We start from the raw sequence: 24,921 nt of genomic DNA, 5'->3' as shown, positions 1-24,921 counted from the left end.
ACGATCCCCGAGGAGTGCTTTCTTCCTTTCATGTGTAAGTGTTATGGGGAGGCAAGCTGGGAACATATACATTCCCATGCTATTTGCTTGTAATGTTTCACCTATTGGCATTGCCTATGCTTGTTTGAATATTAATTGTGATCAAAAAAAGGTTTTAGTTCTAGCCTCCTCACTCCTTATGGACCAACTCCTTATAGATAGATGTATTGGCCATACTCAAGACTGTTCCCCTTCATGAAAGATCCTGGACTCATAATTGAACATAGTAGATTTTGCCATTGCTGCCCAATTTCTGTCACAAAGCATGGTCCAGAAATGTTTTGCTGTCGCTCGGACTCCAACTACTAGTTACATTTTGGCATGTGACAGACTACTACAGCAACTCTTCCATTATTCTAGAATGCTGCTACCCTAGTTATTTTGGTTCTTTCTCGCCTTGAGAATAGCACCAAACATTTTACTGATTTATATTGGTTACCTGTTGCTAAAATATCATTATTTAAATGCTTGGTGATTTGCCACCAGGCTTTTCTGCATTCCAAATTCTAATCGTATGCTCCCACATGCACACTTCAGTACTCTTCCCGTGTTCAGGTTTTTGCTCCAAATCTCTGAAGAATTTTACACTTAGGACATAAAACAAAAACACACCTTTTAATCTGAGTAATTCTTGTCAGGAACAGTACCAGCTGCAGCACTGAAAGACTCCTCTGGGTAGCTGTTGTGTTCCATAAGCTTCAATCATCAGCAGCTTTTAATAGTGGGTTCCAGGTTGGATTACTGTAATGCTCTTTATGCAGACTCCAACAAGGGACTCATTCAGCGCCTTCAGGTCGTTCAGAACGCGGCCGCGCGATTTGTTCTAGCCCTACCTAATGCATCCTCTGCTACAATGGCCAGAAAGAGCCTGCATTGGCTTCCTACACAACAGAGGATTTCTTTTAAGATCTTGTGCTTGGCCTTTAGAGCTCTCGCGGCTGATTCTCCAAACCCCCTGGGTTCCCTGCTAACCCGCCATGTGCCCAGTAGAACCCTCAGATCATCGGAGATGAATCTGTTGGTGGTTCCCCGTGTTAGGAAGGTCCGTTGGGGCAGCAGAGCATTTTCTATCGTTGCCCCTAGGTTGTGGAATTCACTCCCATTGGAGATTAAAGCCCAACCGTCCCTGTCCCTTTTTAAAAAAGCGCTCAAAACTTGTTTTTTTATCAAGGCCTACCAGTAAGAGAGCATACTTGCTCCAGCTAGCTTCTTTTTGGTTAGGCGCCTTGATGCCCTTTGGGCTTGGTAGCGCTATATAAATTTGTTTTCATTTCATTTCAATAGTCCCCTGGATCCTGAAAGGATGTTTTGATGGACAGAAACCTTTCTGAAAACTGCATCTCAGTCCCCCCATTTACCTGGTGCAGCTTCCGTTTTGGCATATCAGTCTTGTCAGCTCTCTGGAATCAGTTTGAGTGTAATGCATGCACCAAGATTTGTGCATCTCCTCTCCACTCCTACCTCTACACCAGACAGGCGCAGAGTAGGAGGAGGATGATACCTCTGGAGAAGGTCCAGATCAGAAGAACATGCCTGGTAGCAGCAGACAATCAGCATTACTACTGATGGGCACAGATATTTCCATCTGTACAACCTTCAACCATCAACAGGATCTTGATGCTTTCGCAAGCTACCAAAGACGAAGAGTTATAGTGGTGACTAGTAGAAACTTGCTGTTAGTCTGTAAAAACAGAAAACCCCAAAGCCGTTCTACAGCATTAAAATGTTTTTGAAGTGCACACATACATTAGGTAAAATTCTCAGTTTCTTCTGGATCAAGCGAATTCCGAATAGTTGTTTCCAAGGCAGTGCCTTTCTGAACTCCTGGCTTTAGCAGCTTAAGTGGGGGTGACATGGGCACTTGAAAAACTGAATAAATATTTATGAGCCTGTTCTGTCTCCACCTCCCTCGGCAGACAAACGCTTTTAAAAGCAAAGTAAGGTAAAACCGGTTGTATGACGTTACAACGCTTTCCGTTGCAACGCATGCCTTTACCACGCATGCTTTACAACGGAATGCTATTTCCACGCATAACCTTTACCACGAATATTCCTTTACCACGTATACTTTTACAACGATTTTCGTTGCAAATTCATACCTGGTAAGTGCATACTCTTGGTAAAGTTATACCCTTAAGTGACCCCCGGCCCCCAATTCTTCTTATAATTACCCCTGCCCGGAACCCTCAATCCATATATATATATATATATATATATATATATATATATTTTTTTTTAATCTAAAATTACCCTTCCCTCTTCACGTCGTCTCCTCTCCTTGATCTTCCTTGGTGACGTCGTACGTCGTAAAGAGGAAGCGGAAGTGTCATTCCGTGTCCTCTAAAACGACGCTGATTGCCTCCACTACCCGATGTTACAACAGGTGCTGTTTATTTGGGGGAGAGACCACCCAAGCCCCCCTTTTTTTCCCGCACACATTTTTTGTATTTTTTGGGGGAGACGCCCCCAAGTCCCCTTTTTCTAATTGTAGCCTTTAACACACATGCCTTTACTACGTATCTCGTAGTAAAGGTATGCGCGGTAAAGGCTATTAGTGGTAACCACGCATGCGTTGTAATGCATGCGTGGTTAAGGTTTGCGTGGAAACGGCCACGTTGTAGTGGCCGTTTTCCGGGAAAACCTTAAGAAAGTTGAGGTATGCAAAGCCAGTACTAGTACAGGACGCCCTGAAGGAGAAATGATGCAAAAAAGAGATGGAGCCGGCAGGAAGGAAAAGTGAAAGGACACATGGAAATAAGGTAGAAACTATCAGAAGAAGGAAGGGTCTAAGGATGAAGGATAGATGCAAGGGGGAAAGGTTTGGTGCATGAAAGGGTAAATCAACATTTGAATGGCTGGGTGAAAGCAAGAATGCATGGAATGAGGAAAGGCTGGATGAATGATTGGAACCCTAGATGGAAGGTTGAAAGGATGGATGAATGTACTGATAAAATGGAAAGTGAAATGATGGATGGATGAAAAAGAATGGATGGGTGGGTAGAATGGTTGGAAGTGTGAGTAGAAAGATGGAAGAATGGATGGATGTAAGACAGTAAAGTAAGACTGTAATGATGAAAGGATGGATGGAATCTTGAAAAGATGGATGTATGCAAGCGTGTAAAGATAATTCGCTTCGCTCACCTGATGATATTTGAGGTATAGATCGAGGTGCATGTTGAGGGTATTTTACTTTTCTGGCTACTTCCTTGTTTCAAAGTGCATCATTTTCAATGAATTATAGCTGCATTATTTTTTTTAATCGAAATGCCAACATAGATTTTGAAATAGATCACGCTTTATCTAAAATTATAAAATGGCACATTCTGCTTTTGCTGACTACAAAATATACAAGTCCGTTACTACATTTAAAAGTAAAGGTTTTTTGACGACAGGATATTGCATTATTCTGCGATACAATAACATGACATTTTTCAGAAACAAATCTGTAAACTGCTCCAGTTCATCATTTATGTTCTGGGAGCCACATGAAATTATCATCGTGTACCCAGATTACATTTTACAGTTTTTTCGTCCACGTTTTTGCAAAACTGCCAACTAACTCACCAGAGATATTTTGCACCAGTCTATTTTGAATTGAGCTCGAAATTTCATGTCACAGCTAATGACGGGTTCCATTTCCTGACTGCATCTCAGCTGATTTTGTGGATTTTCCACTTCCCTTAAGCACGCGGAGAATGGCACATCTGCGCCCACCATCACATAGACGCTGCAGGCAGGAAGACAGAAAAGCAAGGTTACTGCACAGTTTTAAACTGGTGACTAGCTTTTCAATGATGCATGGGCTCTCGGTGTCAATGCACTAATAAGGAACATCTTGGAAGTAGCTTGTGTTTATTACCCTATAAATGTCCTTACATTTACCCCTTTCGATCTAGTCCTCTTTCCTTCCAAAGTCTACTTCCACGAAATAAGAAATAAAACGTGAGAACAGAAAACCAACCTATCAAGATTTACAGTGTTATACTGTAATACTTGTCCAAGTAAAAAAAGGTATTTATTTCAAAATGACTTCTATTGTGCATAGTAATAACATGTCACAATAGATCATGAGCAGCAGATGGGTTGCATCGATCAGTGATGGAGTTCATTGGTGAAGATTGGGGCAAAAGAATGAATACAATGACAGTATTACATATAATCATATATTCATGATTGTGATTCATAATCATAAAATCAATATCACACATTGATTTACCAGTCGCGGCTGATGCAGTTAAGCGCCATGGGGTGGTAGAGCGGGGCGCTGGAGGAAGTCGATAGATGACGGAATAGGTTGCATTATTTATTTAATTTGACCTATTATGTCATCTGTTGACTTACCCCATCCCACCCGCCCTGCCCTACCGTACTTACCTGCACTGGCCGCCACTGTGATTTACATTATATATTTATGGATATAGGCAAAAAGGAACGTAGGGCAAAGCAAGACAAAAATGGTGTGCAAACTGAATACTGACCTCAGAACATAGATGTGACACAAGTTGGTAAACAATGTCAACAGTTAAGTAAGTCTAGATTGTGTATACCTAACTCCACATATATGTACATGTGCGATAAATATATCTTTAAGGGGTATGTAGATGTGGAATTAGGAATGCTAAATCTATTCTTCCCTATGTGAACTTGCATTTGATATTTCGTCCTTCGATATTTTGTCTTCAATATTGGTATACCACAGAATTCTGGGGGTTGATATTCAGTAGTACAGTCGTTGAAAATAGTGGTTGCAAATTGAACACCAACTTTTTGTGACCTGCCTCTATTTTGCAATGTAACCTACATAGTAATAGGTTACGTCGCAAAATAATCATTCATAGGGGTCAATGGCGATCTGCAAGGAGCGTTAGACCACTGCCTCTGCCTTCACATTCCCAAATGGGATCCATTTTTAGGTCTTGCTTTCTAGGCAGCACAAGTTTTTGGCGAAAAGACCTATTGTGAGCTTGAAGTGGGCTTAGAGCCTGCCGTTTGTTTACCATGCGTAGGTTTTATTGTTACTCTTATTTGACTGTTTTTTTACCTCAGCTTATAGAGCTTTACGTCCTTTTCTTTGATTTTGTCCATCCCCTGGAGTATGGACACATTACTTGCGTCCTTCCCCTGCTTACTTTTGAGGCACTACTTTTTTTTTGGTTAAGCACACCACAAAAGAGCATCTTTTTTTATTTACCCTTCTCCCTTGTCTGCTGCTCTTTCCCTCCTGAGCTCTGTATTGCTCTGTCCTCCCCTTGAGCTTCTTCTTCAGCAACTCTGAGTTCTGCTTGCCCTTGTATACTTCTCCACCATGTTTTCTTTTCCATGTGCTTCCTCCAAACATCAACACACTCCTCTCTCTAGCATATTGTGCTTCTCTTCTGCTCTGCACTCACATTCCTCTCTCGCCAGTGTTGCTTCCCCCTCCCCGGCCTCCATGTTGCTTTACCTACTCGTGCTGTTCATGTTGCTTCTGCCCAGCCTTCTGAACTGCTTCTGACCCCTGTGTTGCTTCATCTCCCACCCCCGTATTGCCTTCTTCCTCGCCCATACCCTCAGTATTGCTCTCCAACACCAGTGCCTCAATAAAAAGAAAAAATACTTTCACACTATTTTAAAAAAAAATTATATACCTATCTATCCTTGATCCATAAATAAAATAAAATAAAGTGCCCTCATCCTTTTCTTGGCACATGTATATGTTTACCATTTGGGAGGCATCAGGAAGTGAAGGCAATGGTCACCTGGGCCACTGCCTACTCTCCTCAAATGCCGCCTGGCGCAGTCCGAAAAGGGAAGGTGTGATCTACTCATTTGTGGTATCAGTAACTTTTCAGTGTTGAAGTCGCAAACTATTGATACAACTTATTGCAATTTTCAATTAGAAGGGTGAGTCCCTTCTACTCTTCCTAACTGCAAAACAGAATGAGGATCAAAACCTCTTTTGGAAAGGTTTCTCCGAATAACAAAAGGGGTTCTGTAGACCGGAAAAAAAGATTTTGCAGTTGCAATCCCAGTGATTTTGTGTTGATGTGTCCAGCCTCAAAGTGGCTTTGTTCATGAAGCCAGAAGTGAATTACTCACATTCACGAAACGTTCAGCCAAAAACCCAAAATCCAAATTGAACACTAGGCGCCAGAGAACAGGATCAGTGACTTAGTAAGTACACCACACCTCCTCCTTATGAGAATGCTTTCCTTTGACCTGTGAAATTACTATTTAAGAACAGTGAGATATGGAGTTTTCATTAAAGACCCCTTGTAATGTGGTTTTCATTTCAATTCATGTTATTTTCACCTTAGTTTACCTTCAAAATTCCTATTGTAGCCACCAATCCTTCCCCCCACCTTAAACAGAGAAGACATTAAATGCCCATCGCAGCTGCAGTTTAATGATTGCCTTTGCTCAATCTTAAAATAGTCCTTTGTATTTTCACTCATATGACTCGTGCAATGTTTCCTTTTAATAATGGGCTTTCACTAATGTCATGTTTAAGGAATGCATTGATTTCTGGTACCATATATTTACATGTTATTGCAGCCTTCCTCCATTTAAATCAGCATAATGATACATTCATGACAAACTCTTATTTTCTAGGAAGTCTGTGTTATACAGAAATGGACTAAGTTTTCATTCAATAATGTACCAGCAATCTCATAGGTATTAGGTCGATTCCTTTAGCCAAGTGCGTTTGATGAATAAGTAAATAACCTTCGGTAATGCACTTTCTGGTGATATTCTATCTAACTTCAGAATACTTTCCAGGTGCTAGACTGGATCGTGAAAGCTTTTACTAGCAATGCTCCCGTGCACTACAGCCCCACATTGACTCCATAGCTCCCTCGAAGTTACAGAGTGGAGCTGCATATAAGGCAACCCCTGTGGTTATTTTCATTCTTGTTTCTTTCCAAACTCCCAGAGGCGGAGCTTGAACAACTGATAGTACCAGTGTGCAAATTTCCAAATTGGGAACATTTTAGATGTTAAAAGAGTGGTTTCTCCACAGAACATTGGCGATGGGGGAGCAGTAAGAAATCTGCAGTTAGATAAATTATCCACTAGACAGAGGGTTACTGAAGTTAAGTAACTTGTTCTTCTGTTGGATATTTTTAACTGCAGATTACTTAGCTTAGAATATATACCAAAGTATTACCTCCCCAGGTGGAGGGTCTATGAAATGGACTCAGATCAAAAAGTCCTGAAGGTCTGAAAGGGTGAAACATCCTCCCTGTCAAACCTGATTATCAAGGCAGTAGTGCTTCGTGAACGTGGGCACTGATGCCCATATTTAAGCCTTGCAGACATCAAGAACAGGCACTCCACAAGCCAGTGCAGTAGTAGCAGCATTGTCTCTGGTGAGATGAGCCCTCAGACCTTCCAGAGGCTTATTCTAGGTCAATGCGTAGCAGATCTTAATGCAGAAGACTAGCCACCTCGATAAAGTCGACCGCCTTCACCGCCTTCCCTTTTTTCATTCTTGAGACCCAACAAAAATCTACCTTATAGTCTTTGGTACCGTTGGACCTGGCTCTTTCTGCAGGGTCACACCAAACCTTTTGCCTTCCTCCTACTTCTTTTTTGACCTTGTTTTTGTTGGCTTTAGGACTGCTACACAGTGCTAAAGTTCAATTGTTCTCGCCCTAAAACGTAATAACCTTGGCTTATCTACAATTGCCATATTTAATTTACTTGTGAGGCCCAAGTAAAGTGCACTATATGTGTCCAGGGCCTGTATATTTAATGCTACTGGTGAGCTTGCAGCAGTGATTGTGCCACCCACTTAAGTAGCCCTTCAAACATGGCTACAGAGCCTGTGTGTGCAGTTTACACTACCATTTCAACCTGGGAAGTTCACATACTTGTCAGACCCAAACCGTTTCTTTTAATACATATAAGTCACCCCTAAGGTAGGCCCTAGGGAGCAATATGGGCAAGGTGCAGCGTATGAAAAGCAATTTTCTCCAGATTAATGCAGAGAAGACAGAGATTATGCTCTTCGGTGAGGCTCCTTTGCTGTGGTCACCTGATTGGTGGCCGGCAGCCCTCGGTTCTCCTCCTGCCCCGAAGGCTCTTGGTAAAAACCTGGGCATGCGCCTCAATCGGGCTTTGTCATTGAAGGAGCATGCTGCCTACACTGCCAGTGGTTACATTTATGTGCTGGGTTTACTTCGACGCGTCTTCCCGCTCCTCCCGGACTCTACTTGCAAAACCCTTGTTCAGACCATGGTAATGAGCCAGTTGGACTACTTCAATGCTCTCCTGATCTCTGCTAATGAGTCATCGTTAAGCAGATTGCAGGTGGTCCAAAACATGGCCGCACGTCTTCTTATGAATGTCCAGCCAAGAACTTCCCCCTTCCCTTGTTTCAACATCTACACTGGCTGCCTATCCGCAAGCGGGTTAAATTTAAAGTGTGCTGCATCGTACACCAGGCCTTGCGTAATAAAGGTCCTTCTCACATCTCCAGGAAACTTAAGCCTTATGCCCCTATCAGGTCCCTCAGGTCTGGAGACAAGGCACTTCTTGTGGTCCCTCGGGTGAGGAAAACGAGGCTAGGTGGGAAATCTTTCACCTACCTCGCTCCCTTTTACAGGAACAAGCTTCCCACCAACTTGAGACAGTGCCCTGACTATGCGTTTTAGAAAACTTCTTAAAACCGCCCTACTTCCATAAGGTCTATCTTCCTGGCTAGTGTTCATCCTAAGCGCAGAGATACCCCTGCGGGGGTGGTTCAAGCGTGTTATAAAACCTATAAATAAATAGGACATGCACATTTGAGTTTTACATGTCCTGATAGTGAAAAAATGCTAAATTCGTTTTTCACTCCTGCAAGACCAATCACTCTCATAAGTTAAGATATTGCCTTAAAACATAATCAATGTGCAAATTCCAATTGAGGAAAAATAGGGATTTGGAGTTTGGTGGATTTACAATTTAAAATAATAACTTAAGTTGGATTTTAAATTGTAAGCCTGAAAATGCCACTTTTAGGAAGTTGGCATTTTCTTACTTTACCCATTCTGTGCCACTGCCTCTCTCTGAATACAAGCATGGGTTTGGTGACAGCTGGGCTTTGTGCATTTCCCCTAGACAGTTATACAAAGGGATGTGGGGTTTGATATTTGCATCCTGATGGCCCATCACCAGGCTGATGGGCCTTACTGAGGTAGATTGGGAGGGGGGAGCTGATACTTGTACCTGAAGGGGGAGACAACCTTTACAACGCAACTTTTACTACGCAGTGCCATTACGACGCAACTTTTACAACTCATACCATTACAACGCATTGCGCTCGGGGGCGCTCTAGGATAGGGAATAGGTTTAATTTACTATCCAACACCTTCCCTACTATCCACGGGGACTGGAGTTGGAATAGTAAATTAAACTATTCACTATCCAGCGCCCCAAAGCACTATGCGTTGTAATGGTATGCGTTGTAAAAGTTGCGTCGTAATGGCATGCGTTGTGAAAGTATGCGTTGTGATGTCCTACATCCCCTTGAAGGGCTGTGCCTGTCCCCACACAAAGAGCTGCATGGCCCCTGTAGTATATCTGGAGCCAGAGCTGGAAAGGCAGGACATTGTCATCTTCAAAGGCCTCTTTGATATCTCACCCACTTCAAAGGTATATTTGGGGATATGTACTAGACCCCTGACACCAACAAACTAGAACTCTACTGGAACCAAGGACATTCTACCTGGAAGAAGAGCTGCTGTGTTATAGGAGGAAGTCCCACTTTGCTAACTGCATTGCTGTTTGGTCCTGCTGCCTGCTGATTGCTATGGCAGGGAGGGACTGCCACTTTGCTACCTGCTCTGCTGGGTTGGCCTGCTGCCTACTGCTTCTTGCCTGGGAGTTAGAAGTAATGGACCTGTTCTCTACATCCTCGAACCCAAGATTCTCCAAGGGCTTGCCTCCTGTTTTCTGAAGTCTCAGGGACAAAAACCCTTCTTGCAACTCTTCTGGTGCTGCTGGACTCTGCCATCTGTGAGTCCTACCTTTGCCTGAGGTGCTCCCTCCAGTCCTGGATCTCAGAAGTGGTTTTGCAGCTCTTTTGTGCATAAATCGTCGCAGTGGCACATTTGAGCCGGTTGGAACCAACACAGTATCTGCTGACACCAATGCAGTGCAGATTCGACGATGGTGCGAGTTCCGACTGCGAGATTCGATGACAACACAGCGCCAATTCGAAGTCAACCCTCCACGGTTCAACGAAGACGCAGCGCCGACACTTCAACACTGTCAGCGAGGCTTGACTCGTGAATTAGAAACGATGCATTGAGTCTTCGACATTGATTCTTGCTCCACCCATAAGTACTTTTTTCAGCAGGCCCTGCGTGGGTACTGTTGCCGACCTGCCCTTCTTTGTGGTCAGCCTGAATTTTGGATTCACCCCGGTACCTTGCTACCTTAAGTAACCTTTTGACTGATATTGACTTCTAAGCACTGTTTTTGGATTTAAACGTTACAAATTCATATCTCAACTTCTACTTGTTGGATTGTTTTCGTTTTGGTCTTGTTTTACTCAGATAAATACAGATAAATATTCTCTATTCTCCTAAACTGATGTGGAGTATTTTGCTGGTGTTTTCACTGTTTTACTGTAATTTAAATGTTGCACCAATACTTTACACTTTGCCACTTAATTTAAGCCTGACTGCTCTCTGTGCGAAGCTACCAGAGGGTGAGCATAGGTTAATTTACAGTGTGTATCTGACTTACTCCGACCAGAGACCCAATTTCTATCGATCAATGAAAATGTTTCAAGCCCTTTTGGAGTCAAGCCGATGAAGCCTCCCCCTCCTCTTTTGAGGGGAGGGGAGGGGATGAGTGAAGTACGCTGGTAAAGTGATGGATTGCCGCTCATAGAAGGAAATAACGACTTTAGGTAAGAAGGCCACCCGAGTTTTCAGCACCAATTTGTTCTGGAAAAAGGTCACGTAGGGCAGTTACATAAAAAATACATGAAACCCGCTCATGCAACAAGCTGAGGTGATAAAGGAACACAGTCTTTAGAGTCAGAAGATGCAATGAGCCCCTGTGCATCAGCTCAAAGGGTGTACAAATGAAAAAGTCAAGACCAACTTAAGGTTCCACTACGGCATCAACAACAGTTTAGGAGGGAACATGTGTGTCAAACCTTTAATAAACCACATCACAACAGGTGATTTAAACTAGGACTCTTGGTCAGGAAAATACAAAAAGGCTGAAATAGTTGATAAATACTTCTAGCTGCTTGCAAGGGCTGAGGAGGTGGACCAAGGTTGGATGGCCAACACACAGTAGTCAAGAGAGAGGTATTTTTTCAAAACAAAACTAGTTCTGAGGCAATTACAGCTCATCCAATCAGCCACTGCTGACATGCAGTTGAAGAAACTGGTCTGGGAGTAGATTGTGCCTTGTGATTAGGAGGAAACTAGTTGTGCATCATCAGTGCAGGAGATGATAAGCTGAAGGACTTGACAATGGCTGTAAGTGGAGTCATGTATACAATAAACAAGGTGGGGCTCAAGGAGGATCCCTGGTGCATGGCACACAAAAGATGGGCAACAGGTAAATGCATACTTTTTTATGCACAGGTTGAAAGACAAATATTTAAAGTTACTGTGATATATGAGCAGTAACAGTAAAAGCTTGCTTGTAACAGGTGATTAAGCAACAAATTTAATGATATGACTTCCGAATACGGCATAATGTGCTACTGACCTGCTGCAATGGCTTCCCGTGCAGCATGTGCCAGATGAGGCCTTGACCTAGAGCAGCCAGGATTTGGGGAGGGACTTGTGTGATGCCGCTGTGCAAATAAAGAGCTGGGGGATCGGCGAAGGTTTGGTTGCGGCAAAAAGCCAACAGCTGGAATCAGTGGAGACTGGGCACATTTCCAAAAGCTGAAATTGCCATACTATTAAAAGATATTGTTTGGATGAAAAAGGAGCAAAAGATAAGCCATAGATGGTATTACAAAGAGGCTAAATATGTTGCTAAATTTCCCAGCAGACCACTAAAGCTGGGGGCATGTTGTTTCTTCAAAAGCCGAGAGAGATTCAGGATAGATAGATTGAATTCCAAGCGCTTCCAATCTGTGTTCAGCTCATCATGTCCCCAAAGCCCAACCATGACAGCCACTCCTTACATTAGATCTTGATTTGTGAGGATGTAATGGATTTGTCTAAGCTCTTCCGTGAGAAACTAAAGAGCGAAAATGGGATTTGCTGATCTATATCAATAATATCCATTTCAGCATACCATGTTTTGGCCAGAGTTGTTTTCGAAAAGAATAGCAATTATGATCTAATGAAAAAGCATTTGAAGAATACTAGCCAGGCCATACAAATGCATTGCTATAGATTAGACCTATCACTGACTGTAGGGTCAATCCTGATTTAGATCTAGCATGCATGCGTTTTAGCATTCAGAACATCGTCTTTATGATTATATTTTTATATTGTTATAAATGAGCAAATAGTCAAAGTAAAGCATATTGTGATTGAGATACATTAAATTATGTAGCCCTACTTTCCTTGCAGGGTATACAAATCCTGGTTTTGGCTTCACCACGAATTGCAACCACTGTGTTGCCCTATGATCAATATAATACCAGAAAATTGACCAGTAACTTTAATTTTACCCCTAACTGAGGTGGCCATTTCCAATATCCGTATTAATCCTGCCCAGTTCACAAAAATGTCACATATGCTCTGGAGAGCAGTCAATTCATGGTTTACAAGAAACTTCAGTTGAACCACAATTTTATATCATTATAGCAACAATAATAAATTGGATAAATGTACTCACCCTTCCTTCATATTGTTGATAGGCAGAGGAACTCTACCGCCTCTGTCTAAAGCTGAAGTTATGTTTATGGCATTCAGGCGATCTGGTTGCCACACATTTTTGACAGCTCCAAGGAAATCACCAAGAACCTCACTTGCTAACATTTCTTCAACATTCATATTTTTTATGTAGAACTCCGCTTGGTAGGGTAACGGATATTCTGGTAATGAAAAAAAGGAATAACAATATCTACTAGAGAACCAACACACAACAAAAATTCATTTTTTTATTTTTGTGTGCCAAAGCAGTAAAGTCAAACTGTCATCATTCATCAATTGTTGATCAATATCAGTGTAGAGAATTTTTCATCAACACATTTTAAGTACTTTTATTACATGCGTAATTTAGTTGTAATTTTGCTGTGTTGTGTTACCAGTTGTTTGCTAGAGTAACATATGTCCAACCCCATTAATTACAGACCTTCCAATGCCCAAATCTGTTTATCAAAGTGAGAAGAGGGGCAACTTTGGTGAAGGGCATGGCCGTGAACCTGTTTCTGTGTAACCAGTTGCGGACAGCTTTCTGAGGTTGCTGCCAATATCCTAGGATGCAAAGCCCTCCCATGGACTTCAGTTGTGCCGAGCTTCCTCGCATGAGCTGAAAACCCATTGTGTGCAGTAGTTTCCAGCTCGCTTTTTTGCCCACTGTCTGATTTTGTTTCTCATCCAGATGACTTTGTGTAGGGAGTCAATATTATGTGCCACACGAGGTGGCTATTTGTGAGTTGACTTGTTTGTATGTTCTATTTTTCACTGAATGCTAAATTTTGTATGTTAACTGCATGGTCCAGCTTTACAGCCTTACGCCTTCAGCTATTAAAGGCATAGGGCGAAAGTAAAAAAAAAGCTGTTGTCTGCATGAGTAAAGGTACTCATATGGTACCCACAAACACTGGCAGTACAGCTGCCAGGTCTCCAGGCAGACTACTGGCAATGTTATATGCCATTTATGACAAATTACTATTTCTCCAATGAGTCATTGCACATTGGGGTAACACTTAGAAGCCAGAGAAGGAAGATGGTGGATTGATGCCGCGCACTCGAGGGCGCTCTCCGTGCTTCTCTCGCTGAACCTCCAGCGAGCCACCGCAGACCCGCCTGCCTCCCGGCAATGTAATGCACCTGTTAGATTAAAGGCTGGGCTGTAATTATGATCTGTTTAGATACGTGCCTGCACATCCGCAAAGCTTTATAAAGTCAGGTCTCTCTGCCTGATCCCTCCAGCCCAAAGAGGATCAGGGATAAATTCCCCGAAGCACTAGATTCCAATGCTCCAATTCTTTAGTTGTACACACTAACTTGAAAGTTGGTCACAACCTCTCCACTGCTACCCCAAACGTTTTCTGGATTCCAGAGCCCAACTCAAGAGATTAGATGTTTAGTGTATTGTTGTTCGATACGAGCTGCTCACAGGGCTCTTCGCATGCCATGAACTGAGTGTGATGTTGTCTGGTGGGCGCCTGTAGATTCACGAAGTTACACAAGAACCCTTAGCAAAATCAGCCAAATATCTCTAGGTGGTCTGCTGCTCACCACCTCAAACAGCCATTACGGAAATGTTGACACTACAACATTGTCAAATAATGTTTTATCTATCTTCTCCCCAAATCTAGTTTCTTATATAATACCTTGAACTTTACACTATTGCTGTTGTTTTATAATGCAGTAATACTCCTTTGTAAGTATGAAACACTCGTAAAGGAGTAATCAATGAATGTAAACCAAGATAGGAAAGACACAGATATTTCATCAGGATCCACAAGGATTAATTCAGATTTATCTGGAATAAACAATGAATATAGAAAATAAAATAACATTTCATAGACAGTATTATTCTGGAAATGTTTACTCTCAGGTCAAACAAAATTATGTCTTAAGTTAGTGTTTCATCCTACATTGTATGTGTAGGCTAACGAGTTTCTTAGAGGTTTGTAGATGGGAGAATGGTACCCTTCACTCAAGATCAGAATGAACAGTTGTTCAAAGAATGCGCAGGGTCTCAGGGTTTTTACGTGAAAATACCTTGAGGCACAGGGACGGTGCTGCCATGAAAGGGGGAAAATGAAGGGAATTAACAGTCTCTGCTCCAACATTTGTTTAGTGTTAGTCTGTAACTTGAAAGATGGAGGTACAGCTAAGACAAAACACCAAGAAAGCTTCATTTTTATATTAAACTACAACAGCTTTCCTCTACTTGGTAATGTGCAAGGGTTAAAAGTAGAAGCACATATCCAGTTGTGTAAAGCCCTCGGGGTCTGTCATCTCACAAGGACTCTTCCAGTGTCCCTACTATGACATACACTTAACACACATCTTAGATTTAAATTTGGAGCTTTAGACTAGGGGGACACAATATGTATGCTGGATAGAAAGTTAGGAAAGTGAATTGATAGTGTCCAACACATTCAACACAGTGGCTGATCTCTTTATGCCTCTTGGTAAGAGAAGAAAAGCCCTGGGTAATTTTGCCCCTTGTCACAGAAACCAATCAGATCTCCTCACTGCCAACAACAAAGAGAAGGGTAGGTACTCCCTAGTAGATGTGTTTACCTAATATGGGTGGATTCACATGAAGAGTAATCCTCTTGTATACCTCTGGTATTAGCTCAGCCTCTTGTGTACTCAATTATGAGGCAGAGGTAAAGAGACAATCCTCTGTGCTGCTTCCTCTGCAGAGTACGAAATCTTGAAATATGGGCTCTTTTATGTTCTGTTCTGATCTCTGAAAGAAGTAGTATATCTCAGCATTGTGAAATCGACCTGCAGCATTTGTGTGCATGTCCTTTCCCTCCCAACACAATGTAGAATGATTTACTATAAACATGTATTGGTGTTGCATTATTTTGTTTTTATATGTAAAGAATGTTGGCTTGATTACACATATAAAACACCGGTAAGAGGCTAGGTTAGGCTGGCAAAGATGACTCGAATTGCATATCTGTAATGAAAAGGTAGAGGCTAAGAAAGGAAGAGGTTAATTATAAGTAGGAACAGGAATGGAAAAGGGAAAATAATAAACAAAGAGATGATAAAAAGGAATAGGGTGACTGATAAAACCACATTTTGATAAAAAAAAGAAAAAATAATGAATTATTTTGGATCTTATCCAAAGATGCCCAAGCACCCCTAAAATGTGATTTATCAAGCCATGCAAGGCACTTTTCGCATGGCACTGATTGGTTTTTATAGATTTGGAGTAATGCATCACAGCACAAATTGCGGTATTGCATTACTCTTCCCATGGAGGCATCATAACACAAATAGAAAGAGGAAAATGCAACAGAGGATTGTTTTTGTGCAGGAAGGTGCCTCTACTTGCAGAAAAACAATCCTGCTTACAATGCAGGTACACTTGCACCATGCCTGCATTGGAGCTCAGCAGTCCATTATGCGTTAGCGCTGGGAAAAGGCTGGGATTCACACTATTGTGATCAATACAGCACATTCATGCTCTTTCCCTGTAACACAGCTCAGAAGGTGATTTGCTTCACTGCATACTTTTTGAAAAATATGCCCCATACAGTATTTTCTTGATTTAGACACAGCATATTCCTTAAACTTTATAAACCTGCTCCACATGCTTCTCCCGGAAGTGTTATGTAATTGCTATTCACAATCAATCTGTAACGCTCAGTTGTGAAGGCTAACAACCTTCATCTCCCACAACCTTTTTTTCTTTCTCACAGATAGCTACAAAACAACCATCTCATAAATATTTGTTGTGGGCTATTCACAAAGGCAGTCTGGGGTAAGTAAAGTGGTGCTCCAGTAGTTCTCATTTATATACTCGTACATGCCTTCGTGTTTTGGCCCTAAAAGGGAAAAATGGGAGTATAAATAGAAGGGACTATGCACCGCTTTACACTTTGCTAATGGAGAACTGTGCATGTTGGGGCTGATTCACAAAGAGATGTAAGAGAATATAAAGTGTACTTCTGTAGTACTACTTCCCATACTCATAAATGCTTTTGTGAACTGGCCCCAAAGTTAGTAAGGTTGGTTATGCTTTAAACTATTAATGAATGAATTATGTTTCTTCATCAGCCACCGTTTGCTTACGTATCTGGAGCCCGAGTAGAAGCTGCACAGAAATTGTCCACAGCATTAGATGCAGTGTCCAAAGGCTTCTCAAATCCAATTACATGTTGTTCGTAAACAATTGCACTCAGCATGTAAAACGGCCCCTGGCCTCCTCCTGATTAGATTATACATTCCAAGAGCGGAAGAGCTTGAAGTGTGAATTACAAGCCATCTACGCTTTTAGACTCCCTTGGAAAGGTGGCAGGTCGAGTCATTTTAGAGCAATTGCAAGAGTGGGCGGACGATGGCAGGATTATCTCAGATCTACAGTACGGGTTTCGCCAGGGCCTAGGGACCATCGAACAGGCTTTAAACCTTTCACTACTGATAGATAAGTATGTTTACATCAAAGGAGGAGACCTGTACATGGTCTATGTGGACCTATCGTCCGCATTTGATTGCGTCTCCTACTCCAAACTTTGGACATTACTGGTTGATATGGGGGCTACATTGAATCTGGTCAAGTTACTGAGGGAACTTTACTCAAATGCCACTGCAAGAGTGCGTTACGGGGTGGGGGGGAGTTGACGGAAGAGTTCCCAGTCGAAAAAGGGGTTAGGCAAGGGTGTGTCCTGGCCCCTTTCCTCTTTACACTATATACTAATTGGCTGGAAAGAGAGATGATGAAGGGGTGTCAGGATTTCCCAATGGTGAACAGTGGTTCAATACCTGCACTCCTTTATGCGGATGATACCATCATATTAGCTCGTACCCCCCGTGAACTTCAAAAGAACTTGGACAGATATTCCACATTTATGGCAGGCCTTGACCTGAAGATAAATATCAGTAAAACCTTTGTCATGAGGGCAAGTTCTGGCCACAAAAGTAAAATTAAAATGAGGGGCATCTATCTGAATCAAGAAAAAATAGCAACCACACAAAAATACTCCTATCTAGGCATAACAATAGATCATAAACTATCCTGAAAACCGGCAGTAGAAACGAGAAAACTTATTTTTTTAAGAAAAACTACAGCCCTTGCCAATTTTACCAGGAAGTTGGGAAAGAGAGCTCCCCCTGAAATTATTATGATCTATAAAGCTAAATGTCTATCTGTGGCTTTGTATGGGCGGGTCTCTGGGGCTTTGTGGTTACGGATAGCATTCAGAGAGTCTAAAACTATTTTCTGAGATTTCTTCTTGCACTTCCTGGGAGTGCGGGTACCTTTGCTTGTCATACAGAGCTGCGTCTTGTATATGTGATGGACCTAGCTAAGTCGAACGACTTTTATTATGGCACAGGATTTGGACTACGGATAAAGCAACCCTTACCCAATCTATTCTATCCGACTGTCTAAAAATGGACAATGCTCGCAGGTCCAGGTGGTTGTGGTACATTGCGAGGTTTTTTCATGACTTGGGTTGGGATAAATATTATCATAATCCCTCCTCAATACGTGAGGTTTCGAGGAAGGTCTTAAAAAAGAAATGTCTCGCCCATCTCGAACAGCTGAGACTGATGAGTCAAGCCGCCAAACCTTCTGTTACCCACAGTTTAATGATACAATTGGTACCCACTATACAGCCGTACCTCACTTATAACACCACGAGTTACGAGCGTTACCTTTTGGTAAGATTCAGGATGAATTTTTTCGATCGAATGGTTGCATTTCCAGCTCAAAACAACTGGGCTAAAGAACTTTCTTGCTGTCCCCGTGATGACACTTCTTTACAATCGACTTTGCACACCATTCTTTTCTGTAAATTTTATACTGAATCCAGGAAAAAATGGCTTATTCCGTTCCTGAAGCGTATTGGTTATAGACAATGTCGCCCAGCTTTACTTTTTTTACAGATGTTGGAGGGGGAGCAGTTGGTATTTATAGTAGTTAGCTTTCTTAAATGTATTGTTCGACATCGTAGGAACTTAGATTAATATTGAACGGAGATTAGTTCAGAAATTTATTAATATAACCTTGCAATGTCATCTTTTTTTCTTTTTAACTTTAATGGACACAATCTGTTGGTTGTGAATCGTTTTAACTAAAGATCAATTAGTTGTTATGCATATACCCTTTTCTGTTTCCTTGTAAAAAGACGAGGTGGGGTATATATTTTTAACTTGTAAATATCATGTCTTGTCTTCGGTACGGTATTGTTATTGTATGTTTTTATGTATGATCATTTTATTGTATGCTTTTATGATTTGCAACCAAAATCGAAATAAAGCAAGAATTGAATTGAATGAATTATGTTTCTTCATCAGCCACCGTTTGCTTACGTATCTGGAGCCCGAGTAGAAGCTGCACAGAAATTGTCCACAGCATTAGATGCAAAGGCTTCTCAAATCCAATTACATGTTGTTCGTAAACAATTGCACTCAGCATGTAAAACGGCCCCTGGCCTCCTCCTGATTAGATTATACATTCCAAGAGTGGAAGAGCTTGAAGTGTGAATTACAAGCCGTCTACGCGTTCTTTATCCCGTCCTAATGGACAGGTACATTTGTCACTTGCCCAAATTGCAGTAATATTTACATATTCTGTATGTAAATTCCTACTGTTATGGATTCTCGTCTGACAATTTATTTGCATTTTGATGGGAATTGATCATTCTTGTTAAACTCTCCAGTGATATATTTTTCTGTTGTATAATTAGCTGCTGTGAAAACCCTCCAATAAACCCTAAGCAAATCCAATCTTTTATAGGACACCCCATAATTTTAAGCCTTTCCTACATCCAGCAATTCAGCCTTTATCACTGGTGATTCACACTTTGTATTTTGGTTAGTTTTTCTCCACTATAAATTAAAGGAAACCTTTAAATTTCCTTCCTGTTTACCTTATAAAGATCCATTTTGCTTAACTGAGCACTGATTTATATCAGCACTGTTCCCACAACCCATTCCACCCAAGAGCAGGGTAGGAGTACATGACTTGCAATCTAACCTGAATTGATATGGAGACGCTATCGGGTCTCTTTTTCTTCCCACACTCTGGCCCTTGACTAACACCAGCAAGTCCCAGGTTTAATCTGCCTCGTTTATGCTCCTGCCTAGGTCTGCTACTGGCAGGTCCTTAGCTCAGTCTTGTTTCTTTTCTCTTCAACTCACACACTGCACAACTACTGCTGTCATGTTCCCATCAACTGTAATTTATTTTTCTTGTGCTACAAACATTCCCTGCCAGCCTAACCCTCCTTGTGGTGGAACCAGAGCCTGAGACTTCCAGCTGAGATGTTTGAGACATCTTAAAAGTTTGAGGTTACGTAGTTTTCGGCTCCGCTTCGCTACAGCCGCCATTTTGTGTCTAGCCGTCATTTTATGTTGCCTCACTCAGGCAGCGCGGCTAACGCGGTAAAATGGTCTTTCTGCCTTTTCAGCTGCTTCATGTCTTTTCCGTTAAAGAACAACCTTTGTCCTTGTGTACGGCACTGATGTCAGGGTCTGGCCGAGGTCGCAAAGCCATGTCTAGACTGATTAATCCATGTCTTACTCCACTGTTTGGGTCCCACCATTATTCTCATCTTTATCTTGTTTAACTGGCCTTCAATATTCTCTTCGTGTGTTCTCTTGTTACATAGCCCTTCTTTTGAAGCATTCTACACTTGTTTTGCCACCTGCAAATTGAATTACGGGCACTAGTGTTGATTAACCTGAGGGGAGGAGAGCACACGGGGTCTGAAAGGAGGGTGTGTTTTAGACATCCGATAGCTTGTTTTCGAACTATTCCTATTTGTCAGTTTTGTGTATGTTGGGAGTTGTCATTGTAAACTTGTTCTGTATAATAGACTGTGCGCCACGGATTGAAGTGGCAGTCTCTTGAGAACCTACCTGTGTGGTACTTCTTAGATAACTGTACTTAGCTGCAGCTAATAAATCTACTTTTCTACGCCTAACAGAGTGTCTCGTGTCTCTGTCGGTTGAGGCAGGTGAACCTGGAGATCTTAGGCGTGCCCTGCGCCGCCTGGCCCATAAGGTCAGGTTCTCCAATTGGCGGCCCAAAGTGTGGGCGACTTCAGCGGTAGTAGTTTTTGCCCGAGAGTCGTGAGGAGCTTTGCAAGAAAATTCCGGAGGATTTCGTGAACCACGTGAGCTACCCCTGCATGTCGAAGTGGACCGAAGGTCTTTTGAAGCGTGGCTACTCCTTCCCGACGGCTGCTGACGACTGCTGCCCTGACTGTCGCCCTGCCTTGGCCCTTTGGTGATGATTGGTATCGCGAGACGTTAGACAGACATCTGTTGGCGTGAGAAAAACATTTAGTTAAGTATTTGTGGGTAGCGCCCACTCTTTGTTTTTGTTTTTGTTATTCGATTAGCGCGCTAACCGAAGCTAAGGGGTAAGTACGTTTGTGCTGTGACTCTATTGTCTGCAAATCCCTTGACGTTTGTAAGGAAGTCCAGTACGTTACGAAATGCCTGGATTTAGTAAGTTTAAGAAATGTTGCTGTTTTGGTTGTTCTAGGGATTCCCGACTAGAGGATTCTTGTCCGATTCCTCCAGTTGGAACTCCTACTTACGAGCTTTACTCTAAACATGGTCTGGGTCCTATTGTTTTTAATAAAAAATGGATCCGATATACTAAAAAAGATGGTGTTTTACAGTGGCCATAAAATGGTTCTTTTGAGCCCGATATATTAGATAATTTGGAAACAATTCGATTCAAGAGAAAAGCCCGGCCAGCAATGTTTGACTCTTTGCGCCTCTGGCGTAAGGAAGCCAAACAGAAAGAAATTAAGCAAATGAAGAAGGATAAGAAAGAGCAGAGTATGTCGATTCTACAGGCTGCCCAACAATTTAAAAATGATGAAGCTGATCAGGTGATTGAGGTGTCAGAAAGACAACATCGTATGGCAATAGCTAGATGTTATCCTGTGTTACCTATTGTATCGAAGAGTAAAACTCCCGATGATGATTCTTTTATGTCCCATCTGTTGACATTACCCCCACCTTATGTGTTAGGTGCCAATGCACCGCCATTACAACCTGCTGTTAATCCAGCTGTTTTGGTTCCTGCTGAATTGCCTATTCCTGTGATTTCAGTTCCGCCCCTTTGCCAGCGACTTCTGTACCCCAATCTTATGTGCCTCAGCCTCCTCCATCTGTCGTTTCTTTTGCTACAGATTCTTCTTCCGTTTTACAGAATACGTTGTCTCCTGTTTTAGTGTCAGATTCCCCTACAGCTCGACAATGTTTAGTCGATACTGTTTCAGGTCTTTTGTCGCCTTTTCTTGGCCTCTTTACTTTTCTCCTGCGTCGTCTAGGTGACAATCCTGTAGTCAGTTTCCGGATTTGGAAGAACGGACTAAATTAGATTCTCTTGCTCGTAATTGGATTATGAGTAGTGTACAGTACAGTGTACGTGATATTTTAGATACTTTCCTTCAATGGAACGTGCCCACACAGAGATACGTGTTTAATGTTATGTGCAATACTTTGATTAAAGAATGGGGAGATGTGGATCTAGATTCACCTCCTCAGGATTTATTCGACATACAGGATCAATTTGATAAGAGACTTATTGTGGGTCCTGCTGTGGAGCGCGCTGTTCAGAAGCTTGTTACTTTTCGATCCGTCTTTTTCTCTCAAAATTCTCTAGAGCCTGATCCCGCGGTTCGTCGTAAGATGGCACAATATCCGATGCGAGAAGTTCCTCCAATATGGAGAGATGCGGTTGCACAGGCAGGTAATGTTCCTGGTGTCCCTGCTCATTTTCAGCGTATATGGGTACATGATCCTTGGAAAATGTCAGAAGTATTGGCACTTAAACAGTCTTTACCGGACCCTCGTAAGAATCCAGCTGGGTATTATAAAGAGTTGTCCCAGACTGTTGACGCTTGTATTATGAATTTGGCATATTACAAAACCAGGGGAATAGGGTCTTAGGGGAGTTTAACGACCAAGCCTAGGTTTAAACCCCCAATACAATGATTTAAACACCAAAAAACCTAGGGGTCTAGAGTGTGGTACCTTTCGTACACTAAAACCGCAGCGCCAGCTTGCTGGAAAACACTAGTAGGGGTGGAAAACAGATGCAACGGAAATAAAGGTGTAAGTGGTTGTAACAAAGAAACCCGCTCGGTTTTGAGGATTCCCATCAAACACTTGTATGATCAAATTCTATCATTTGGTCATCCTCGGGGGTCTGGTGTCTCTAGATCATTGAGACCCAGATATCCCCTGAAGTGGAGCGGGGTCAATGCCCACAAGCACTCAGTAACCAGTGATAGACCAAAGATGGGTATAAGTGCAGTGCAAAACTAAAGAAAGTGGTGAGTTTAAAATAGAATAGAGGACAGAAAAGTAGATTTATTAGAACGCTGTCCTCTTCCTAATTAAAACAGCATGAACAGTGCAAGGATGCAGTATGGAAACAAATCACTGCATATCAGGCAAACATGTTTCAACCTCAAAGGGAAGGACCCAAGGTTTTCATCAGGGCCCTGTTCACAACGTTGCTACTGCGTAGTGAAAAACAATTAAATTATTTTCAAATATTACAGATCCGATCTGGTAACCAAACAAAAGGATACAGCTTTTGGGTTCATAACTCCGCCGTGCAGAAGGTTCCAAAAAGTGATCTACAAAAACAACACAAACACCCCCAAATTACAGAACATCTCTCATTTCAATCTTACACCCTCCAGTGTTTCATAAGGGTAAAAAAATTATATACCACTCACCCTATTCTGCCGGGGAGTAGACCTCACCTCACCTGGACTCTAACTCAGGAATAAAGGGGAGGCCACGCTCTAAAAAGGAAATACGAGGCGTAAGGAGTGGAAAAAAGTGCAAAGGTGTACTACCCTGCGTAACATATTCTCCCTCCACATAAATGTGTCACGCCTCTGTTCCTGAATACACTTCTTCAAACAACTTACTCAAGACAAACTAGCTGTACCTCACAACAAACCTCTCAACTCATAGTTAAGGACCACATGATGGTCAGAGAATTATAGAAAATACATATAGTCCTAAGTACTGCTCTTAACACACTGTCAGGTAAAGAGGTCACAGTGTAATTACAGCAAAGGCATGTCAGGCAAGCTTACTCATATAAACCCCCATCTGCCCGTAACAAACCTTACCTCTCCGTCGTTGCCCCAGTCAAATGCTGAGTCAGGGGGAGGCAACGAGGGGGAGAAGTTCCGGTCATTAAGAGCCGGCGCCGGGCCCCGCCCGAAGGGAGGTACCCTGAATATCCATCAATAACGGGACGTGTACCAGTATTGCCCGGTTTAGGTTGCAGAACGGACCCGCCATTCCTTGTTTACACCGCGAGCCTTACCGGTGTTAGTGTGTATAGCTGCGCGCATGCGCAATGGTAACTTGTGAAGTCGCGCGAGACTAAGGAACTACAGAATGACGTCAATCGCGTCTCTTCTGTAGTTCAACCCACTACAAACGCCCAAGGGGAATTGAAAAAGGGCTATAAGCATAGCGGAACCTGCTCTATTAAGCCAGGGACTTATGTGGGCAACGGGTTAGTATCTTAAAACATTAAAGCCCCGAGGTACCCGCTATCCGCTGTATGGAAAATCTCCCAAGTAGTATTTGAACAAACGCTGCGCCTATTCCTATAAATACCAATATTACCTACATGGTAGGAATCCTAATTGGGGCTTGAAAACCCACAAATTAGCTGGGGATGACCTACTCACGAGTTATTACCAGACAGGGTCTGTCTGAAAAAACTATAGGCAAACAGTACCTTGAGAAACCCTATAGAGTGGTGCATACTCAGTCTAGTATTCAATGGACAGTACTCCCAAGGTCCTTACATAGTGGTCCACGGGATTTCATCATTAAGTCCCTGGCTCTCTAAATGTAATACATAAATCCATTGTTCTTTCAAATAAAGAAAACGTGTAGGGTCCGTGACATGATTGGGTATGAATGGTTTCTCTAGAACAACCCAACTGAACTCATCCTCTTTGTGATTGAGCTCCAAAAAATGTTTGGTTAGTTTGGACACCGTTTTCTTGCATTTGAAAGAGCTTTTATGTTCAAGCATGCGGGTGCGTACTTTCCGGGTTGT

At 42.2% G+C, this 24,921-nt stretch overlaps 1 protein-coding gene across 4 annotated transcripts in view; it reads right to left on the bottom strand.

The window, feature by feature from the left end:
* SGCE (sarcoglycan epsilon) overlaps window positions 1–24,921 on the bottom strand; it is a 163,777-nt gene that overhangs the window by 45,024 nt on the left and 93,832 nt on the right. For all 4 annotated transcript variants that reach the window (XM_078663738.1, XM_078663736.1, XM_078663737.1 and 1 more), the window contains exons 5-6: window positions 12,829–13,027; window positions 3,604–3,766 (exon numbers count right to left, since the gene is read on the bottom strand). In XM_078663738.1, the coding sequence (XP_078519864.1) occupies window positions 3,604–3,766; window positions 12,829–13,027 (362 nt within the window). The remainder of the gene's footprint in view (window positions 1–3,603; window positions 3,767–12,828; window positions 13,028–24,921) is intronic.

The sequence above is a fragment of the Lissotriton helveticus genome, chromosome 10, assembly GCF_964261635.1.
Source record: "Lissotriton helveticus chromosome 10, aLisHel1.1, whole genome shotgun sequence".
Lineage (NCBI taxonomy): Eukaryota > Metazoa > Chordata > Amphibia > Caudata > Salamandridae > Lissotriton > Lissotriton helveticus.
This window is presented reverse-complemented; position numbering and strand designations above follow the sequence as displayed.